At 35.3% G+C, this 16868-nt stretch overlaps 1 protein-coding gene across 3 annotated transcripts in view; it reads right to left on the reverse strand.

Annotated features, from left to right (window-relative positions):
• The window catches only part of MTMR2 (myotubularin related protein 2), a 106102-nt gene that overhangs the window by 53486 nt on the left and 35748 nt on the right, over positions 1–16868 (reverse strand). For all 3 annotated transcript variants that reach the window (XM_078147158.1, XM_021000657.2, XM_078147157.1), the window contains exon 2: positions 16262–16367. In XM_078147158.1, coding sequence (XP_078003284.1) covers positions 16262–16367 — 106 coding nt within the window. The remainder of the gene's footprint in view (positions 1–16261; positions 16368–16868) is intronic.

Genomic DNA, 16868 nt, shown 5'->3' on the forward strand with positions numbered 1-16868 from the left:
AGCTTTGTACATCGGTATCACTCCTCTTCACCCTGCCCCAACACACAAGTAAACCTTAAACCCCTTAGAAGGATCCATATAATTTTTATCTTTGCATCCCCAACACCTAGAACAGAGCCACAGCACCTTTCAAATAGTAGATGATTAAGTCAGTCAACAAACATATGTTAAGTATTTACTATTTTCTAGGCACTATCCTAAGAGTTGGAGATACAAACAAGATACAAACATGGTTTCTATCTACACGGAGCTCACATTCTAATAGGAGAGATCACATGCAAATGGGTATGTATGTACAAGATTGAGACAATACAGACTGAAGTAAAATCCTAGGGAAGGCCTGAAAGGCCAACCTTTCAAAGGTGGGATTTGAGATGAATCCTGAAAGAAATTAGGGAATTCAGGAGGTCAAGGGAGAGCATTGCTGGCACAGGGGAAGAGCAAAAAGGTGAAGAGTCAGAAGACAGTTTTGTGTACAAAGAACAGCAAATATACTGCTGTAGTAAGAGCACAGAGTCTAAGTGTAAGAAAGTAGGAAGGCGGCAGGTTGGAAATTGCTTTAAAAGCCAAACAGAGCATTTTATATTTGATTCTTGGGTAATAAGAAGCCACAAGTCTCACCAGCAGTACCGTGACCACCATTTCTCCTCAGTTCCTGATGGAGATAGACCAGAATCCTGAGCCCAAGAACCCCTGTGAGCAGGATCGAGGAGGAAAGTTGACATAATCAGGAAAATCAGTTTGGCAGTTGAATGGAAGACAGATTGGGAAGAAACTTGAGGCTGGAGACCAATTAAAAGTCTACTATAATAATCCAGCCCTGAGGTAATAAGGATCTGTACTAGAGTGGTGGCTGTGTAAGTGGAGGGAAAGGTAACTAATGGGAGATGTTATGAAGGTAGAAATGACAACCTTTGACAACAGATTAGATATATGGGATGAGTGAGAATGAAAAATCCTGTTTAAAATCTGGGTGACTGGGAGGGTGATAGTACCTTCTACTCTAATACAAAGTTGGGAAGAGAGAAAGGTTGGAGAAGAGAAAATAATGAGCTCTACTTTGAAAACATTAGAATGTGAGCTCTTTGAGGGCTGGGACTCTGTTTTTGCCTTTCTTTATATCTCTAGCACTTAGCACAGTTGTCTCCTATTGACTAACAATGAATTTAAGATGTCTATGGGGCAGCCAACTTAAAATACCCAAAACGTAGCTGATAATTGATGATACCTGTATATATAGGTCTGGGAATCATCTGTTAAGAGATAATAATTGAACCCATGAGGCCTGATGAGATCACCAGGGGAAGGAACAAAGAAAAGAAGCATTTTTAAGCATTTCCTATATGCCAGCACTGTACTAAATACTCTGCATACAAACACAAGAAATGAAATGAATGACTGACGCTATGAAAAAATTACTTTTCTACTAAAGAGAAGCGCTATATTAAATGATTATTGTACTTACAGTTCAAATGCATATATCGCTTTGATTTTAACAATGTTTATACATTAAAAAAAATTTTTTTGTAAGGAAAGACTCTCTTTAAATATGACCTTCTAATCTTCTGCTGCTGGCACATCTGCTATACAGTTGCAGAAACTCTACTGAATGACTGACTGGTTTTGCCAACCAGTTCATTTGAAAATCCACCATAAAGAAGAATAGCTCCTTCAATATTCCTGACTTTTTGATCTTCCAAATGAATGTTGTTATTATTTATTCTAATTCAGTAAAAAAAAATTGGTAATTTAATTGGGATGGCATTGAATATATAAATTAGCTGAGGTAAAAGTGTCATTTTTATTATATTGGCCCTGCCTATCCATGAACAATGAACATTTCTCCAATTATTTTAATCTGATTTTGTTTGTATAAAAAGTTTTTTATAATTTTGTTCATATAGTTCCTGGGTTTGTTTTGTCAGGTGTACTCCCAAATATTTTATACTGTATAGTGTTATTTTAAATGAGGTGTCTCTTATTATCTCTTTTTGTAGGGATCTGTGATATAAAGGAAAGATGATGATTTATGTGGATTTTATATCTACTATATTGTGGAAATGCTTGTTTTATTTCATAAATTAAAAATAAAATAAAATAAAAAAGAATAGTAACATAAGTGAAGACTAAATTTAAATCAGAAAACAGACTTAATGCTGCAATGAGATTTATCTTCCACAATATAAGGTTTATCTCTGTAGAGTATTTGTTTGGTCTGTAGTTGATCACATGATTACACAGCTGATGAAGCAGGGTTACAGGGTAACAGGAGGGAATAAGGGAAATACTCTGGTGCAATGTACAGAAAACAAACAACAATGTACGCATGCTTCTGAGCATCCCTCAAGAGCTGGTTTGCACTAAATGTCAAATCCTTGTAGCAGTTTGGAAACAATTTGATGACAAGTTGAGAAACTCTAAGAACATGTAATTAATAAGAAGCAGTCAGATTTTGAAGTAATAACACCATGAACATCAAAATCATTGTGTGCATAATTATGAGCTTTAAAGTACTGCAGAAACTAATCTATAATGCTTTAAACATGTCCATACTTGCTTTCATAGTAGAAAATATATTTGTAACAATTATTTACTGCTTAAAGCATTAGGGAATTTTCAATGTAAACTCCTTGGGCCACCATAGCAAATTATGAAAGGATTCATGAACCACTAAACTGGAACCTTAAATTGAAGTCATAGTCAGTAGGTAAAAGAAGTTTTGTGGGCTTTTAAAAACCAAATTAGCTTGAAGAGGGGTGTATGGGTGCTCAAGGAGAACTAACACCTCTGATATGAGGGCCTGCCAAGTCCTTTTCAGAATTGCTCATCCACCGTTAGTATCCACCTTCACCCAACTCTCACCTGTGGTTCCAAAAAACTGAAGCATGCACAGCAGCCACACCCTAGTAAAACCATCTCAGTAGATAGGCTAAACCAGGTTGAGGGTAACCAACAGGCCTCAAACTCATCAGTGAGTTAGGATATTTACTCTAAACAAAGGAAGACGTCCCCCGTGGAATAAGCAGATGAAAACAATTTGTTCCAACAGCTATGAAAGTGGCTGAAGCAGGTGCTGTAGAGTGCTTAAACATCAAAGATATCAAAGTAATTCACAGCAACCCAGACTATCTATCACCAGTCATCCTGACTTTTCTCTTGCCACTGGACTTGATGCCTCTGGAAGAAAGAGTGAGGCTGACAATTCTGTGAAACTCTGCCTCACTTAAATACATTTCACACACAAGTCAAGACATCACCCTGTAATGTCATTGGTCCTCTTCAAAAACAAAGGACAAACAACAAAAGTTTAAAGTCCAGGAGCCACTGATCAACCCTGGATGGGATCTGACTCTGTAGGTATTCAAGTGAAATAGAAGAACAAGCTCATTAAAGATTAAAGATCAAAATTCGATAATCAAATGAACAGAGTTAGATTAAGCTACGGCCAATGACAATAATTAAAACAGAAAGGAAAGTATCTGTACTTAGACTTTCTTTTAAAAACTTAAAAAAAGATCTATTTTACTGGCTAAGATTGCTTATTAAAGTTCACTTGTTTTCATAGAGTTTGTAAATTTATAAATATGTAATAGAATTTGAATGAGAACCCCATATAAACCTCAAGGAAAACATACACTTTGTAATTCAGAACACATGTAAGTAATAGGTACCTTACCAACTGCTACCCAGTAGCTGTTTTTCCTGATTAGAGGAAACATATAAACTAGAAATACCAAAAATCTCTAAGTACTAAAACTACAAATCTAAAGTTACAGAGCAGTCCCAATACTTTGATTCACAAAAGCAAAGCCAACAAATAAAACTTTAAGAAAGGCAAAATAGCCCTACATAAAATGAATTACAAGGACTTCCTTCAGAGTCCTAAAGATTAATTATCCCTTTAATTTGGCAAAAGAGCTTAACTAAGTCAGCTCAGTAAAAGTAAACTGCCTCTATTTTGCGTGCTGGAAGTGCCAGTCTCTCTCTTAGTAAGAACTAAGGAATTTTTTAAATGCTGAGCAGAAAAAAGTATACAATGTGTTACTGAAATACAAACACTGTGGTACATAATCTTTCAGGCTTACTATAAAACTAACAAAAACACAACCTCCAAAGTGCGCTCAATCCTTTTAGGGACTCATATTTCATTAGCAATACAGTATTCTGTAACAATACCTGAGTGAGGGAAAGGGTTGACAAGAGCTTAAGAAAGGAGAGTTGCTCTGGCTTCCACCTTCAAAAAGGACACATATGTTCCAGGCTCTCTTCAGAGAGAGAGTGGGAGAGAAAGTCACTGGGAAGAAGCTGACATGCAAAGGAGTGGTATCTCAAGTATGTTCCTATTTTCATTTTGCCACACCTGGGACTTCAGGGAATTTCCCCTTGGGTTAGTTTAGATCAGGGACTTTTTCTCTCTCAGATGAGCTGTCTTGCTTCCAGTAGGAGACTTCATTTTCTCTGTATATTGTCTGGCATATACTCTATAACTTCTAATTTTACATCTATAAAATTTCTAATCTTTATAAGTTCTTTAAATTCTGTTTGCTTTGGATATATGAGCTTATTCACTATTCACAATTTGTGATTTCTGTGTAATTATCATTTGTTGGGAAGGAACATATATATATAACCTAGGGCACTCATTCCTGGATAAGGAATAGCAATCAAGAAAGCATCATAAATGTAAAAATCACTTCTGCTAAATTAGCAATATTTAGAAGGGAAAACATCTAATTCCAATTCAGTAAGGAAAAGCAGAGTGGATCATCCTCATGGCCCCAATCTTATATCACTCCAGGCAGGAATCAAAGTCTCCCTTGAAGAGCAATAGGCAAGATTACAAATATATCTAAACACATCTCCCCACAAAATGAATTTGGATAAACCCACGTGATTATATACATAACTTACATGGGCAATACAGATATTGACATTGACACAGACACAGACACAGAGATAAAAATACCTTATTATTCTAAGAGTGTTCAGAAAAGGTAAAACTATGAAATTAGGAAAAATTACTTCATAATTTTCAAATAGTGGAATGAACTAAAGCACTTTCTTTAAATTACAGTATAGTGTAATAGAAAAGTAAGAGATGAGCTGTGAACTAGTCCAACCATTCTGGAAAGTAATTTGTAACTATGCTACTAAAAGGCTACTAAACTGTGCATACCCTTGCACTCAGCAATAATGCTACTAGGGCTATACCCTCAAAGAGATCAATGAAAGAGGAAAAAAATATGTACAAAAACATTTATAACAGTTTTTTTGTGGCATCAAAGAATTGGAAACTGAGGGGATACCCATCAACTGGAGAATGACTGAACAAGTTATAGCATATAAATATGATAGAATACTACTGTGCTATAAGAAATGATGGAGATGATTTCAGAAAACCCTCAGAAGACTTATATGAACTGATGCAGAGTGAAGTGAACAGAACCAGGAGAATAATCTATACAGTAACAGCAATATTATGAAGATAATCAACTTATAAAGACGTAGTAACTAATAAACACCAATGATCCACAGCAATTACAACGGACTCACAATGAAACATGCTATCCACCTCTACATGGAGAACAGATAGATACAAAGTATAGATTGAAGTATATTTTTTCTTTATCTCTCTCAATCTTGCATATTTTGGAGAAAACAAAGCTAATGTGAAAATTTGTTCTGCAAGACTATACATATTTGTAATAGTTTCTGTTTTCTTTGACTTCTCATTGGGCTCGGGAAGAGGATAGCAAAGTGAGAATATGGAACTGAAAATAATTTTAAAATGTATGTGTGCTAGAAAAAATTAAGGAATACTGAGAGTAAAAGAGAAAAAAAGAAACTCTTTAAACAGTTAGCACAGTGTACATTGGGCACTTCTTAAAAAAAAAAAAGGTAAGAGATTAGGACTAAGAATACTGGGATTTTAGTCCCAACTCTGCCTGTTATTAGATAGTGTCTGATTATAATAGCCTGATGCTGGTGGTGGTGGTGGGGATGATGATGGTGATGATGATGATGATGATGATAACAACTAGCATTTTTATTGTGCTTTAAAGTTGTAAAACGTGTTATAAATTATTTCAGTTTATTCTCACAATAACCCAGGGGGGTAGGAGATGGGGTAGGTCCTATTATTATTCCCATTCTACAGATGAGGAAACTGAGACAAATAGTGAGTAGATCAGGGTCACACAACTAGTAAATGTTTGAGGCTAGATTTGAACTCAGGGTCTTCCTTACTTCAGGTCCAAAATTCTATCAACTCTTCCATCTAGCTGCCTAATTGGTACTCTAACTTAAAGTTTTTCCTCATTCAAATCCGTCTTTCATATAGCTGACAAAATGATTTTCCTTAAACAGTTCTGTCCATGTCATGCCCCTACTCAATATAATCCAATGGTTTCCTACTGCCTCAAATATTAACTCCTCTGTTTGACTTTTAAATATCCTCACAATTTGGCCCCAACATATCTCTTTTAGCTTCCTAATACCTTATTTCCCATACTGCACTCAAATATTACAGCCTAACTGCCCTTCTTACTGCCCCTCACACACAAAATTTCATATCTCTTCTCTGTGCTTCCCTCTACCTGAAAGGCTCTCCCTACTTATCTCTGTCACACAGAATCACAAACACCTTCAAGATACAGCTGAAGCATCACCTTCCAAATGAAGATTTTCTGATTTGCTATACTGTTAGTGCCTTCTTTCCAAACTGCCCCATATTTATTTTACATGCTTAAATATATGCATATACGCACATATACATAAATATATATATACATAAATATATATATATATATATGCATATACTCTAATAAAATATAAGTTCTTTGAGATAGGGATTACTTCATTTTTTGCATTTAGCACAATATCTTCCAGATACTAGGTACTGATTAAATGCTTGTTGATTGATGCAAGCTGTCCCTGGTGATATGATGAAGCCTATTCATTATGTTCGACACACTTTTCCCATTGCTGTATGGATAATTTATACTTTACATTAACTTACCTGAGATCATGGATTTTCATCATTCTCAGACCCACAGAAACTCCATGAGAACAATAAAAGTTAAAGAGGCAGGCTTTTGTGGCTGAGAACAGTTGGGAATCTTTGAAAATACAGCACTACTTCCTAAAAGTGATCCAGAGCAATTTGCTCCTACTCAATTCTAGGCCCAGCCTGTGGATTAGATACACTGCCTAAACAAGGCCCATCAGAATGGGCTCTTCATTCATTTTATTCATTAAGGAAAAATCCTTAGTGAATAGTTAGAGCAATCTAGTTCACGTGACTCTGGCATAGCAAGACTGTAGTGTTCCTGGGTTCCCAGAATTGGTACATCACCAATGAACAGTAACATTTGGAGAACTTCAATAATACTAACTTCATTAACATTGTGAAATCCTTCTTTTGTTTAGGCTTTACAGATTCTATGACACGGATGAACACCTTAGGTGAATGTGTGGAAACACACACATGTATTTCCTTGAGCACAGGAAGATTTGTTCCTGAAGAACTGATGCAGTTAAAAAAGGAGAAACAAGAGAATAATATACACAATGCCAACAATGATGTAAATGAGAATAGCACTGAAAGAGATCAGAATTCAGATTAAATTAAAAGACCAATATTAATTCCAGGAGACAGAGAGTAATATATACTTCTCTCCTGTGGGTTTCAGGTGGTAAACTACTGACATGGAATGTTGTATTCACTGTCAGATGAAGTCTTTGAAATTATTTTCTGTGTAACTATTTTTCTTTGTTAATACAGAAGGATGGAGAAAGCAGGGTAAAACAAAAAAAAAACCCATGTATCCACAAAATATACAAAATACATACTGCCCTTTTGGTATCTATACATTAAACAAAGTTATCTCCATGGTCAAATCCATCATCCAAATGTCATAGTAGCTACCCTATACACTAAGAAAAATCATGATATAGTGAATAGGCATAGAAAATCCCCTCACTTATGCAAATAAGAAGCTTGTTTGCTCTTATAATTTTAATTTTTTTTTATTTTTAGGCAGTTGGGGTTAAGTGACTTGCCCAGGGTCACATAGCTAGTAAGTGAACTCAGTATTGAGCTCATTTGAAGTCAGGTCCTCCTGACTCCAGGGCCAGTGCTCCATCCACTGTACCACCTAGCTGCCCGCTTTTATCATTTTAGAGAGTCTTCATAGGGTACTGAGAAGTTAAATGACTTGCACATGGATTTATTATCTCCAAGGTTTAGCCTTGGCACATATACTATGCCAAGAAAACTTGTCTTCTTATTCCAAACAGATTCTCTAAAACTATAAAGTATAGAGAGAAAGCTCCCTATTTGCATTAGTGAGGGGATTTCTATACCTGGAGTTCCCTCCAGATTAAATAACAGCTCTGAATCAATTAAGCAATCACTAAACATTTATTAAGTGCCCATTATGTGCTAGGCACTGTACTGTGCTAAGCACTGGGTTTACAAAAAGAAACAAAAAAAATTTGCCCTCAAGGAGGTCACAATCTAATGAATTAAATAATGATAATGGGATAAAAGAAACTATCCTTTAATGTCTCCTAGTCCAATCTCTCATTTTATTTTTAATATATCTTATCCATTCCTTATGTCTTTACATCAAAATAATTTCATAGCTACTCTCCCCAGAATGGTTCCTCCCTTGTGACAAAGAAAGCAATTAAGCAACAACGTTCCAACAGAAATTTTGTCTGACAATGAATACAATATTCTGTCCTAGTAGTCTCTCGCTCTGCCATGAGGAGGTTTGTTTTATTATCTATTCTATGGGGCCATACTGGCTTTTCAATTGCTTAGAGATAAATTTCCTTTTAGTGATTTTTTTCATTTACATTGTTTCAGTCATCATGTATATTATTCACTCAGCAACATTTTAGGCAAATTCTTACCATGTTTCTCTTAACTTTTCATATTTATCATTTCTAACTGTATAATAATACTCTATTTTAAATAAACATACTGTAGTTTTTGCAACATTCTCCAATCCATTAGTTCATCATAAATGGAATGCTTATAGGCTGGGATTGACCTCATCTTAATATAGCAATATGGAATTCTAGATTTGATCCAGAGGCAGCTTAGACAAACCACAAAATGTTATCTTTGTTGCAATCATCAGGTTTCTCACATTTTCTTCAAAGGCTGTGGTTGATAATGGTGGTGGTCATAATAACTTTTTTTTATAATTACGGGGCAATTTCTCAGTTTTCCCATATTCAAGCAAAATCTGTACCCAAAAAGCTTCCAAGTCTTCCTACCTAAAAATTTTGTCAGGTATACCTAAGAAAGACAAATATGTCACCCCAATAGGGCAACTTAGAATTGCTCCTGCACAAATCTCAAAGTATTCAAAAATAATATATGTTAGCATTTCTTTTTAAAAAAAAAGTCTTTATAGATCACCTAGGGAAATAGCTGCTTTCAAGCCAGGATTCATCTGTCTCATTTATCCACTGCATTTCACAAACTCTCTCTAGCTCATCTACAAACTTCGCATATTCTCTAGTCCACCATTCAGACCACTTACAAGATTACCAACCAAGATTACCAACATTTATAAGGTTAACAGACTGAGAAGAGAAACATGTAACGATATATCTAGTGCCCTTCTTTTCAAACTATTTTGTATTTAACTATTTTGTATTTATACTCTCATATTTATTCTGAATATACTTATGTATGTACTTGTTTCTCCCTTTAAAAGGCAGGCTCCTTGTGAGTAGAGATTGTTTCATTTATGGTCTTTGTATTCCAAAGGCCTAGCACAGTGCCTGGCATATAAGAGGCATTTAATAAATATTTGCTGACTGATATCTGACATTTTCTCCCAATATGAAACATTACCATTTCTGACTGTTATCATCTACTGGAAATTGAGCAAATCATTTCATTTCCTTGGGCATCATTTCATCTATAAAATGAAAAGGGGGACTGCTAGCCTCAGGTCCTTTCAGACTCTAGTTCTATGATCTTACGATCCTAAGATCCAGTTTTAAACTGAGGCTGTTCTTAACTACTCTTAATTCTAGTCCTCTCACATTATAATGTTTTAGGTATCTGTTAGCAATAACACCATGACTTTATACATCTATAGTGCTTTATAATTTTAAAATTCTTTCTTAAATGTAATCTCAGTTAATTTTCAGAAGTGCTCCATGAGACTCACATAAAGTCTCACACATACAGCACAGCATGGATTAGAACCTACCCATGACTGAGACCCCTAGACAAGCACACTTCATTTACATTGTTATTTTGAAGAATATTCTGTGTAGTGTCAAGTAAAACTTCATCAACCTCAAGACAAATACCATCTTTTACATTTTCCATTTATATGAAGTTCATTACCTTATCAATGACTGCCATTCAATTTCCCTGTAATGATTTCATTTTGATAAATCCTTCATAGTAACATATGTCTAAATAGATTTATAACTGAATTGTTCACATGACATAAATAAATTTTAACATGTATTTAACATGGAATATTACATAAAGGAGTTGTTAGATTGAGAAGCACTTGAACAGAGAAAAATCATTCAATATTGAGGACAAGCATCAGTTCACTTGTATTTTGAAATTAACAATATACTAAATCTATTCAACCTGAACAGTTTTAGAATCACACTTGCTACTATTTTTACTTCTATTTGTATAAATAATATAAAATAGAAACTTAAATGTTAAAAAGATTTTAAGCAATAAATGAAAATTCAGCAATTTCATCATTTCATAGTCAGAAAGACAATTACTGTCTTCTTTTTCTTTAAAACCTAAAACCTCTGAATAATAATGAAATTTCTAACTAGATTTACATATTGATTCTTTAGAACATGCTTCTACCATATTCATTAACATATACTCAAAGAAATGATCCAGTTTAATCTGGCCTTTGCTTTCTAGAGAAAATATGCAAAATATAACACATCTTTTGAAGAGCACCCTGCCTAGCTGAATTCTATTAAGTATTTTAAAACAGGCGCAGATGGCTAAGAACAAAACCCAAAGTGTTTCACTATTTATCAACTCTCTCATTTGTGAGATCAAGCAGACCATCTAGAGTGAAGGAGGAAAGGAAGGAAAAGACACTGTCATTTCCATTTTCAATTCTGAATTCTACCCAAAGACCTTACACAGTAACAAAAAATATTGCTTAGTTAACTGATTTTAATTTATCACTTTATCAAGCACCAGCATTTTGGAAGCACATTGCAATTAAGACAAAGGACTAAGTTAAAAAAAAAAAGGGAAACAGAACATCTTTTTACAAAGTTTTTAAAAGCCTGATTTTATGTAGACATATCCAGGAAAGGAAAATAAATGAAGTTTATACAATTCATACAAGGTTCCGATTTCTACTAAATGACAGAAAGAGTAAGTTGCAAAAAGAATTGTAGTTTGAGCAACAGAATGAGGGCGTATATACTGGCACAAAATTGTATGAGGCAACTATAAAAGAAATTTAGGAAAACTTGAAGTACAAATTCATAAAAGTGAAAAGTAATTTCCCTTGAACAGTATTCTTTGCTTTATTTTTTTTTAGGGCTTATAATATGACAATGGGAAAAATAAAATCCAATTTACTACAATTTGATTCACCTGAGTTTTCAGAAACATATCCGCTATCAGCTATCTATACAAGATTTTTTTATATCAATCTAGGCTAACTAGAAAAAAAAACAGTAATGTGGGTAACATTCCATTTTAATTAATACCTCAATAGCACTTGAACATCTAGTCTGACAAAAGATTTACGTCCTTGCTACAGCTAACAATCCATACTAACAGTACTTTGTCACTGTGCATACAATAAATCCTGTGAATAAAAAAATTAATCTAAGTGTCCATGTTTAAAAGTCAACCTATTTAATACGTTAACCTTTTGATAAGACATCATGTGCATAATCAGAAAACCTATTAGATAGTCTTAATAAAATATGACACGATTTTCAAAGGTTGTATTCTTGAAGTTTTGCAAGAAGGTGGGGATTTCTTGTAAAATTTGCTTGTATTATAAAAGTGATTCTGCCTGTTAATGCTAAGTCTAATACAGCTTGTAAAAATATTATTTACCAAATATATTATAATCTTACACTTAATCTAATCATTCAAAACTTTAGAATGGATTGTGCTAGGTGCTATAGAGAAAACAAAGATGAGTAAATCCTTGCCTATGTTTACATTTGTCTTAAAAAAGCAGAATAGCACAGAAAAAACCTTTGAAACAATGTAGCACTAGACTTCTTATTAACAAGATTTGGACAAAACACAGAAACTTTGGTTTACTTTCTTGTTCAACTGGCATTGTGCCTCGAATGTTCCATCAAATTGTTCCTACTATTATCATCCCCTTTCTCTCCAATCTTCAGTTTTTCCTTCTCTACTCATTCCTACCCTGCTACACACAAGCACACCCAAGTTTCCCCCATTCTTAAAATACCCACTCTATCCCAACAGTCCTGTCAGATACAATCCCATCTTTCTCTTTCCTTCCTCAGTAAAAATCTTTGAAAAAACCATTTATTCTCAGTGCTTTCCCTTTCTCTTCTACACCTTCTGCAACCTGGCTTCTGATCTTATCACTCAAATGAAACTGCTCTCTCCAAAGTTAACAATGATCCCTTACTTATCAGATTTAATGGACTTTTCACCATCTTCATCCTTCTTGACCTCTCCAGAGTATTTAATGCTGTTTAGCACCTTCTCCTCCTGGACACACTTTGCTCTCTTGATTTTAACTTTCTGACTGTTCCCTTCGCAGCTTCCTTTGCTAACTGATCATCCACATCACTGACTGTGGGTCTAGCTTGTGGCACCACTCCCTACATTCACCCACGTGGTGACTTCAGCAGCTTCCACAAGTTCAATGACTGTCCATATGTGGATAATACCTAGATCTTAATATCTGGTATAAGTCTCTCTCTAAGTTCCAGTCCTGCGTGACCAAATGCCTATTGTACATTTCAAACCGGGAGGGCCACAAACACATTAAACTCAACACATCCAAAACAAAGGCTATTATTTTCCCCCCACCACCAGCGCAAAACCCAGCCCTCTTTCACACTTCCCTTTCACTGCAGAGGACACCACCATCCCTTCAGTTACCAGGTTAGGCACCTTGGTATTATGGAAGTCTATTTTATATGAGTACTTTACCAGGCAGGTACCCAGGACAGAGAGTAAAAGGAGGCCGTCAGGAGCCTGCAGCGAGCCAAAGTCTTGCTCACTCCCAGATGTTTTTGCTGGTGTTTACTGGCTGATCTCACTGAGTTGTGCAACCCAAACCGGCCTAAGCCAGACTTTCAGCCAACCGTTCCTACAAATAATTTCTATTTTGCAGGTGAGATGAAATCTGGCTATCCTATAATTAACATAATTAGCAGAAATCGATAGAGGGTCAAGGACAGACACCTTGAAAAGCGAGAAGTTTTGAAAGCTAAAGTCATAAACTTTCAAAAGTCATAATTTTGCCAATGGCCATTACTACTAATTGTTTCTTTTCCTGCAATTCCATAGGAGTTTACATAAGATAGAAATCTGTCCTATGGTGTAAATATAACATTACCCTAGTTGAAAATTAAACTAAATAAACTGTGATCACATTTCATTTGTGGGCCTGGGATGAAAGTCTTATTTTTTAAATTCAATATACCACTCTATTGTAGTAATATAAATATTACAAAAACATATCTCAAATACAACTACTACTATATATGACAGAAAACACCACTTAAGAATTTAACACAATGCGATTCCATTTTACATTTTTATTGACGAAACTGAACACTTTTCAATTTAAGTAATACTGGATGCCTTAATTTGGTGTGTCAGACCATAAAGTATTAACTCAATCTGGGTCCATGCTATAAAAATGAAAGATTACAACTCTAAAGTTTGCAAAACATATCACATGCATGATCTCTTTTGAGCTTCCCAATCATCTTATGATGTAGATAGTCTAGTGACCCTACTTTACAGCGTAGGACACCAACGTTCAGAGGGGCTAAGTGAAATTACTAAGCCTACGCTTACACAGCCAGGGAAAGAGGTAGCATTTGAACACAGGTACTGGCTTGAAGCCCTGTATCTGAGGCACTGTATGAAACTACCTCTTATGGAGAAAATTCAGATGCATTTTGATTTAAACCACAGATAATAATGAGTTTAAGACAAATTATCTTCTTTAAAACAATCAGTAACACAGAGAAGATACAGAAAGGTAAATTTCAGGTTGATGTCAAAAGAAATTTCCTAACAAGTCAAGCGATCCAAAAATAGAAAGGGTAGCTCAGGAAGCAGTGAGTTATCCTTGTCATGAAGTCTCCAAGCTAAGTTTGGATGAATACTTGTCTGAGATACTATAGTGGCAATTCTTTGTCAGATATGGGTTGAACTAAACAGTCTCTGAGTTCCCCTATAAATCTGTGATTCTATAACTCTAAATTTCTATTTCTCAGTGAAACAAGAGAAATAATATAATACATGAGAGATTAAGCTAAGATGGGTATATTTGAGAATCATCAGCATAGAGATGATAGTTAAATACACAGGAGCTGATGAGATCACCAAGTGACAGAGCTGTGGGAGAAGAGAAGAGGCTCCAGGACAGAATCCTCCAGGACACTTATAGTGAGAGGGTATGATCTCAATGAGAATTCAGCAAAAGAGACAGAAGAGTGATGAGGTAGGGACAAGGAAAACTAGGAGAGAGTAGTATCCTGAAAACCTAAAGAGAAGAAAGGGATCAAAGAGGAGAGAGGGATCAAGAGTGTCAAAGACTGCAGAGAGGTTAAGGAGAATGAGAACTGAGAAAAGGTCATTCAATTTGGCAACTAAGAGGTCATTAGCAACTTTGGAGAGACCAGCTTCATGGGAATGATAGGGTCTGAAGAAAGACTGTAAGGGGTTAGTTAAGAAGAGAATGAGAGGAGAGAAAGTGGAGGCATCTACCATAATGGCCTTATTGAGGAGTTAAGCTACAAAGGGCAGAAGAGACATAGGACAGTAGTTAGCAGGGATCGAAGGATCAAGTGAAGGGTTTTTTGAGAATGGAGGGACCTGAATATGTCTGTAGGCAATATGACATAGTCAACAAACAGGGAGATCTGAAAATAAGAAAACAATGGGGATGCCAGAGGGGACAAACTGCTGGAAGAGACAAGATAGAGTGGGACCGTTGGAACAAGTAAAGGAGTTAGCTTTGATAAGGATTAAGGCCACCTCATCATCATTCATCTCTCTCTCTAATTCTGACTTGTTTTATCATAAGAGTAGTAAACTTTCAATATGCTAATTTAATTCAACAAAGATTTCTGAAGTGTCTATAATGTACAATGTACCACAGTAGGTGTTAAGGTCTATTTTATAATTCAGTGATTTAAGGGGAAATTTCCAGAAATTTTTGTTTGGGAATACTAAATTTATAGTTTTACCACTAACTTCAAGATTTTTATCTTGGCCATCCCATGTGAAAATATGTATATAGACAAAAACAAAGCAGGAGCTTACAATCTCCTCAAGGATATGTCAGAGACACAAATAACTATAATACAAAGTGTTATCAAAAAAGAGAGCACTAGCAACTGGAAAGATCAGAGAAAAGGCTTCATGGGCTAGAAAAGGAGTCATTTTCACAAATGTGAAGGGTTTATTTAAAGTGAATATTATAAGTTAATAACATTTTTACTTAAAGACTTTATATGTTATCTCACTTGAGCCTCACAGCACCCCCATGTGGTAAGTATTAAAGATATTATTATTTCTTTATTACTGCTCAGGAAACTGAAACTCAGAGAGGTTCAGCGACTTGCAAAGGGTCATAGAGCTCACAAGGATCAAATTTACATCCTCCCAACTCCAAGTTCAGAACTGCCTCAGAAGTTTCCAACAGTGCTTCAAAAAGATCACTAATTAGTCCAAGCTAAGAACATAGTTTGTGCTGACCAGAGGGGCTTCAGAGCCTCCTTCCCTCTAGACGGCAAGTTTTAGACAGATTACTTAGGCCAATGGTATATATATTGTGTTTTTTGTTGTTTTTTTTTTTTGTTAAACATTTCCCAATTAGATTTTAATCTGTGTTGGGCTATACTGGAAAATTTTAGAGATCACACCTAAGCAGCAAGTTTGACCCCTCTGGCTGAGATGTTAAACCTATGCTCAACAGAGTATGGCTATCAACAAGTAATCAATCTAGACCAAGTGATCATCACTTTTAAAAATTAAAGTACATACCCTCAGGTCAGGAGAAAAGTTCTCTGTAGAAGTTGAAATAGAATCCGATGATATGACAGAAGCTGATTTTAAATGTACTGAATGGTCCGAATGAGAGGTAGAGGCACTATAAAATAAAAAGAGATTTTAAAAGATGTATAGATTATAGGCAACACAATATTTCTAATGCATGAAAATTTTTAAATATTCTTTCCAATTCCATCATATAGTCCCAATCTATTTATCTTCTTCTAGTGTTCCCCAACATGGAATCTTTACTCAGTTCCTGTCACGACACTATTCATATCTTCTACCACATATCATGTTCATTTCTTTCCTCATGCTACCCTATATATCACAGTATTTCTTCTTCCTGCCAATCCAAACTTTATCCTTCTTTCAAGGTCAACTTCAAGAACTACTTCCTCAATTATGGCTAACCAAACTACATCACACCTATCAGAGGAAAATGATAAATGCTGGAGAAGACGTGGAAAAATTGGAACACTAATGCATTGTTGGTGGAGTTGTAACTTATCCAACTATTCTGGAGAACAATTTGGAACTATGCCCAAAGGGCAACCAAACTATGCATACTCTTTGATCCAGCAATGACACTACTAGGTCT

Source organism: Phascolarctos cinereus, unplaced genomic scaffold (genome assembly GCF_003287225.1).
Source record: "Phascolarctos cinereus isolate Bilbo 61053 unplaced genomic scaffold, phaCin_HiC Scaffold_726;HRSCAF=1367, whole genome shotgun sequence".
NCBI classification, from domain to species: domain Eukaryota; kingdom Metazoa; phylum Chordata; class Mammalia; order Diprotodontia; family Phascolarctidae; genus Phascolarctos; species Phascolarctos cinereus.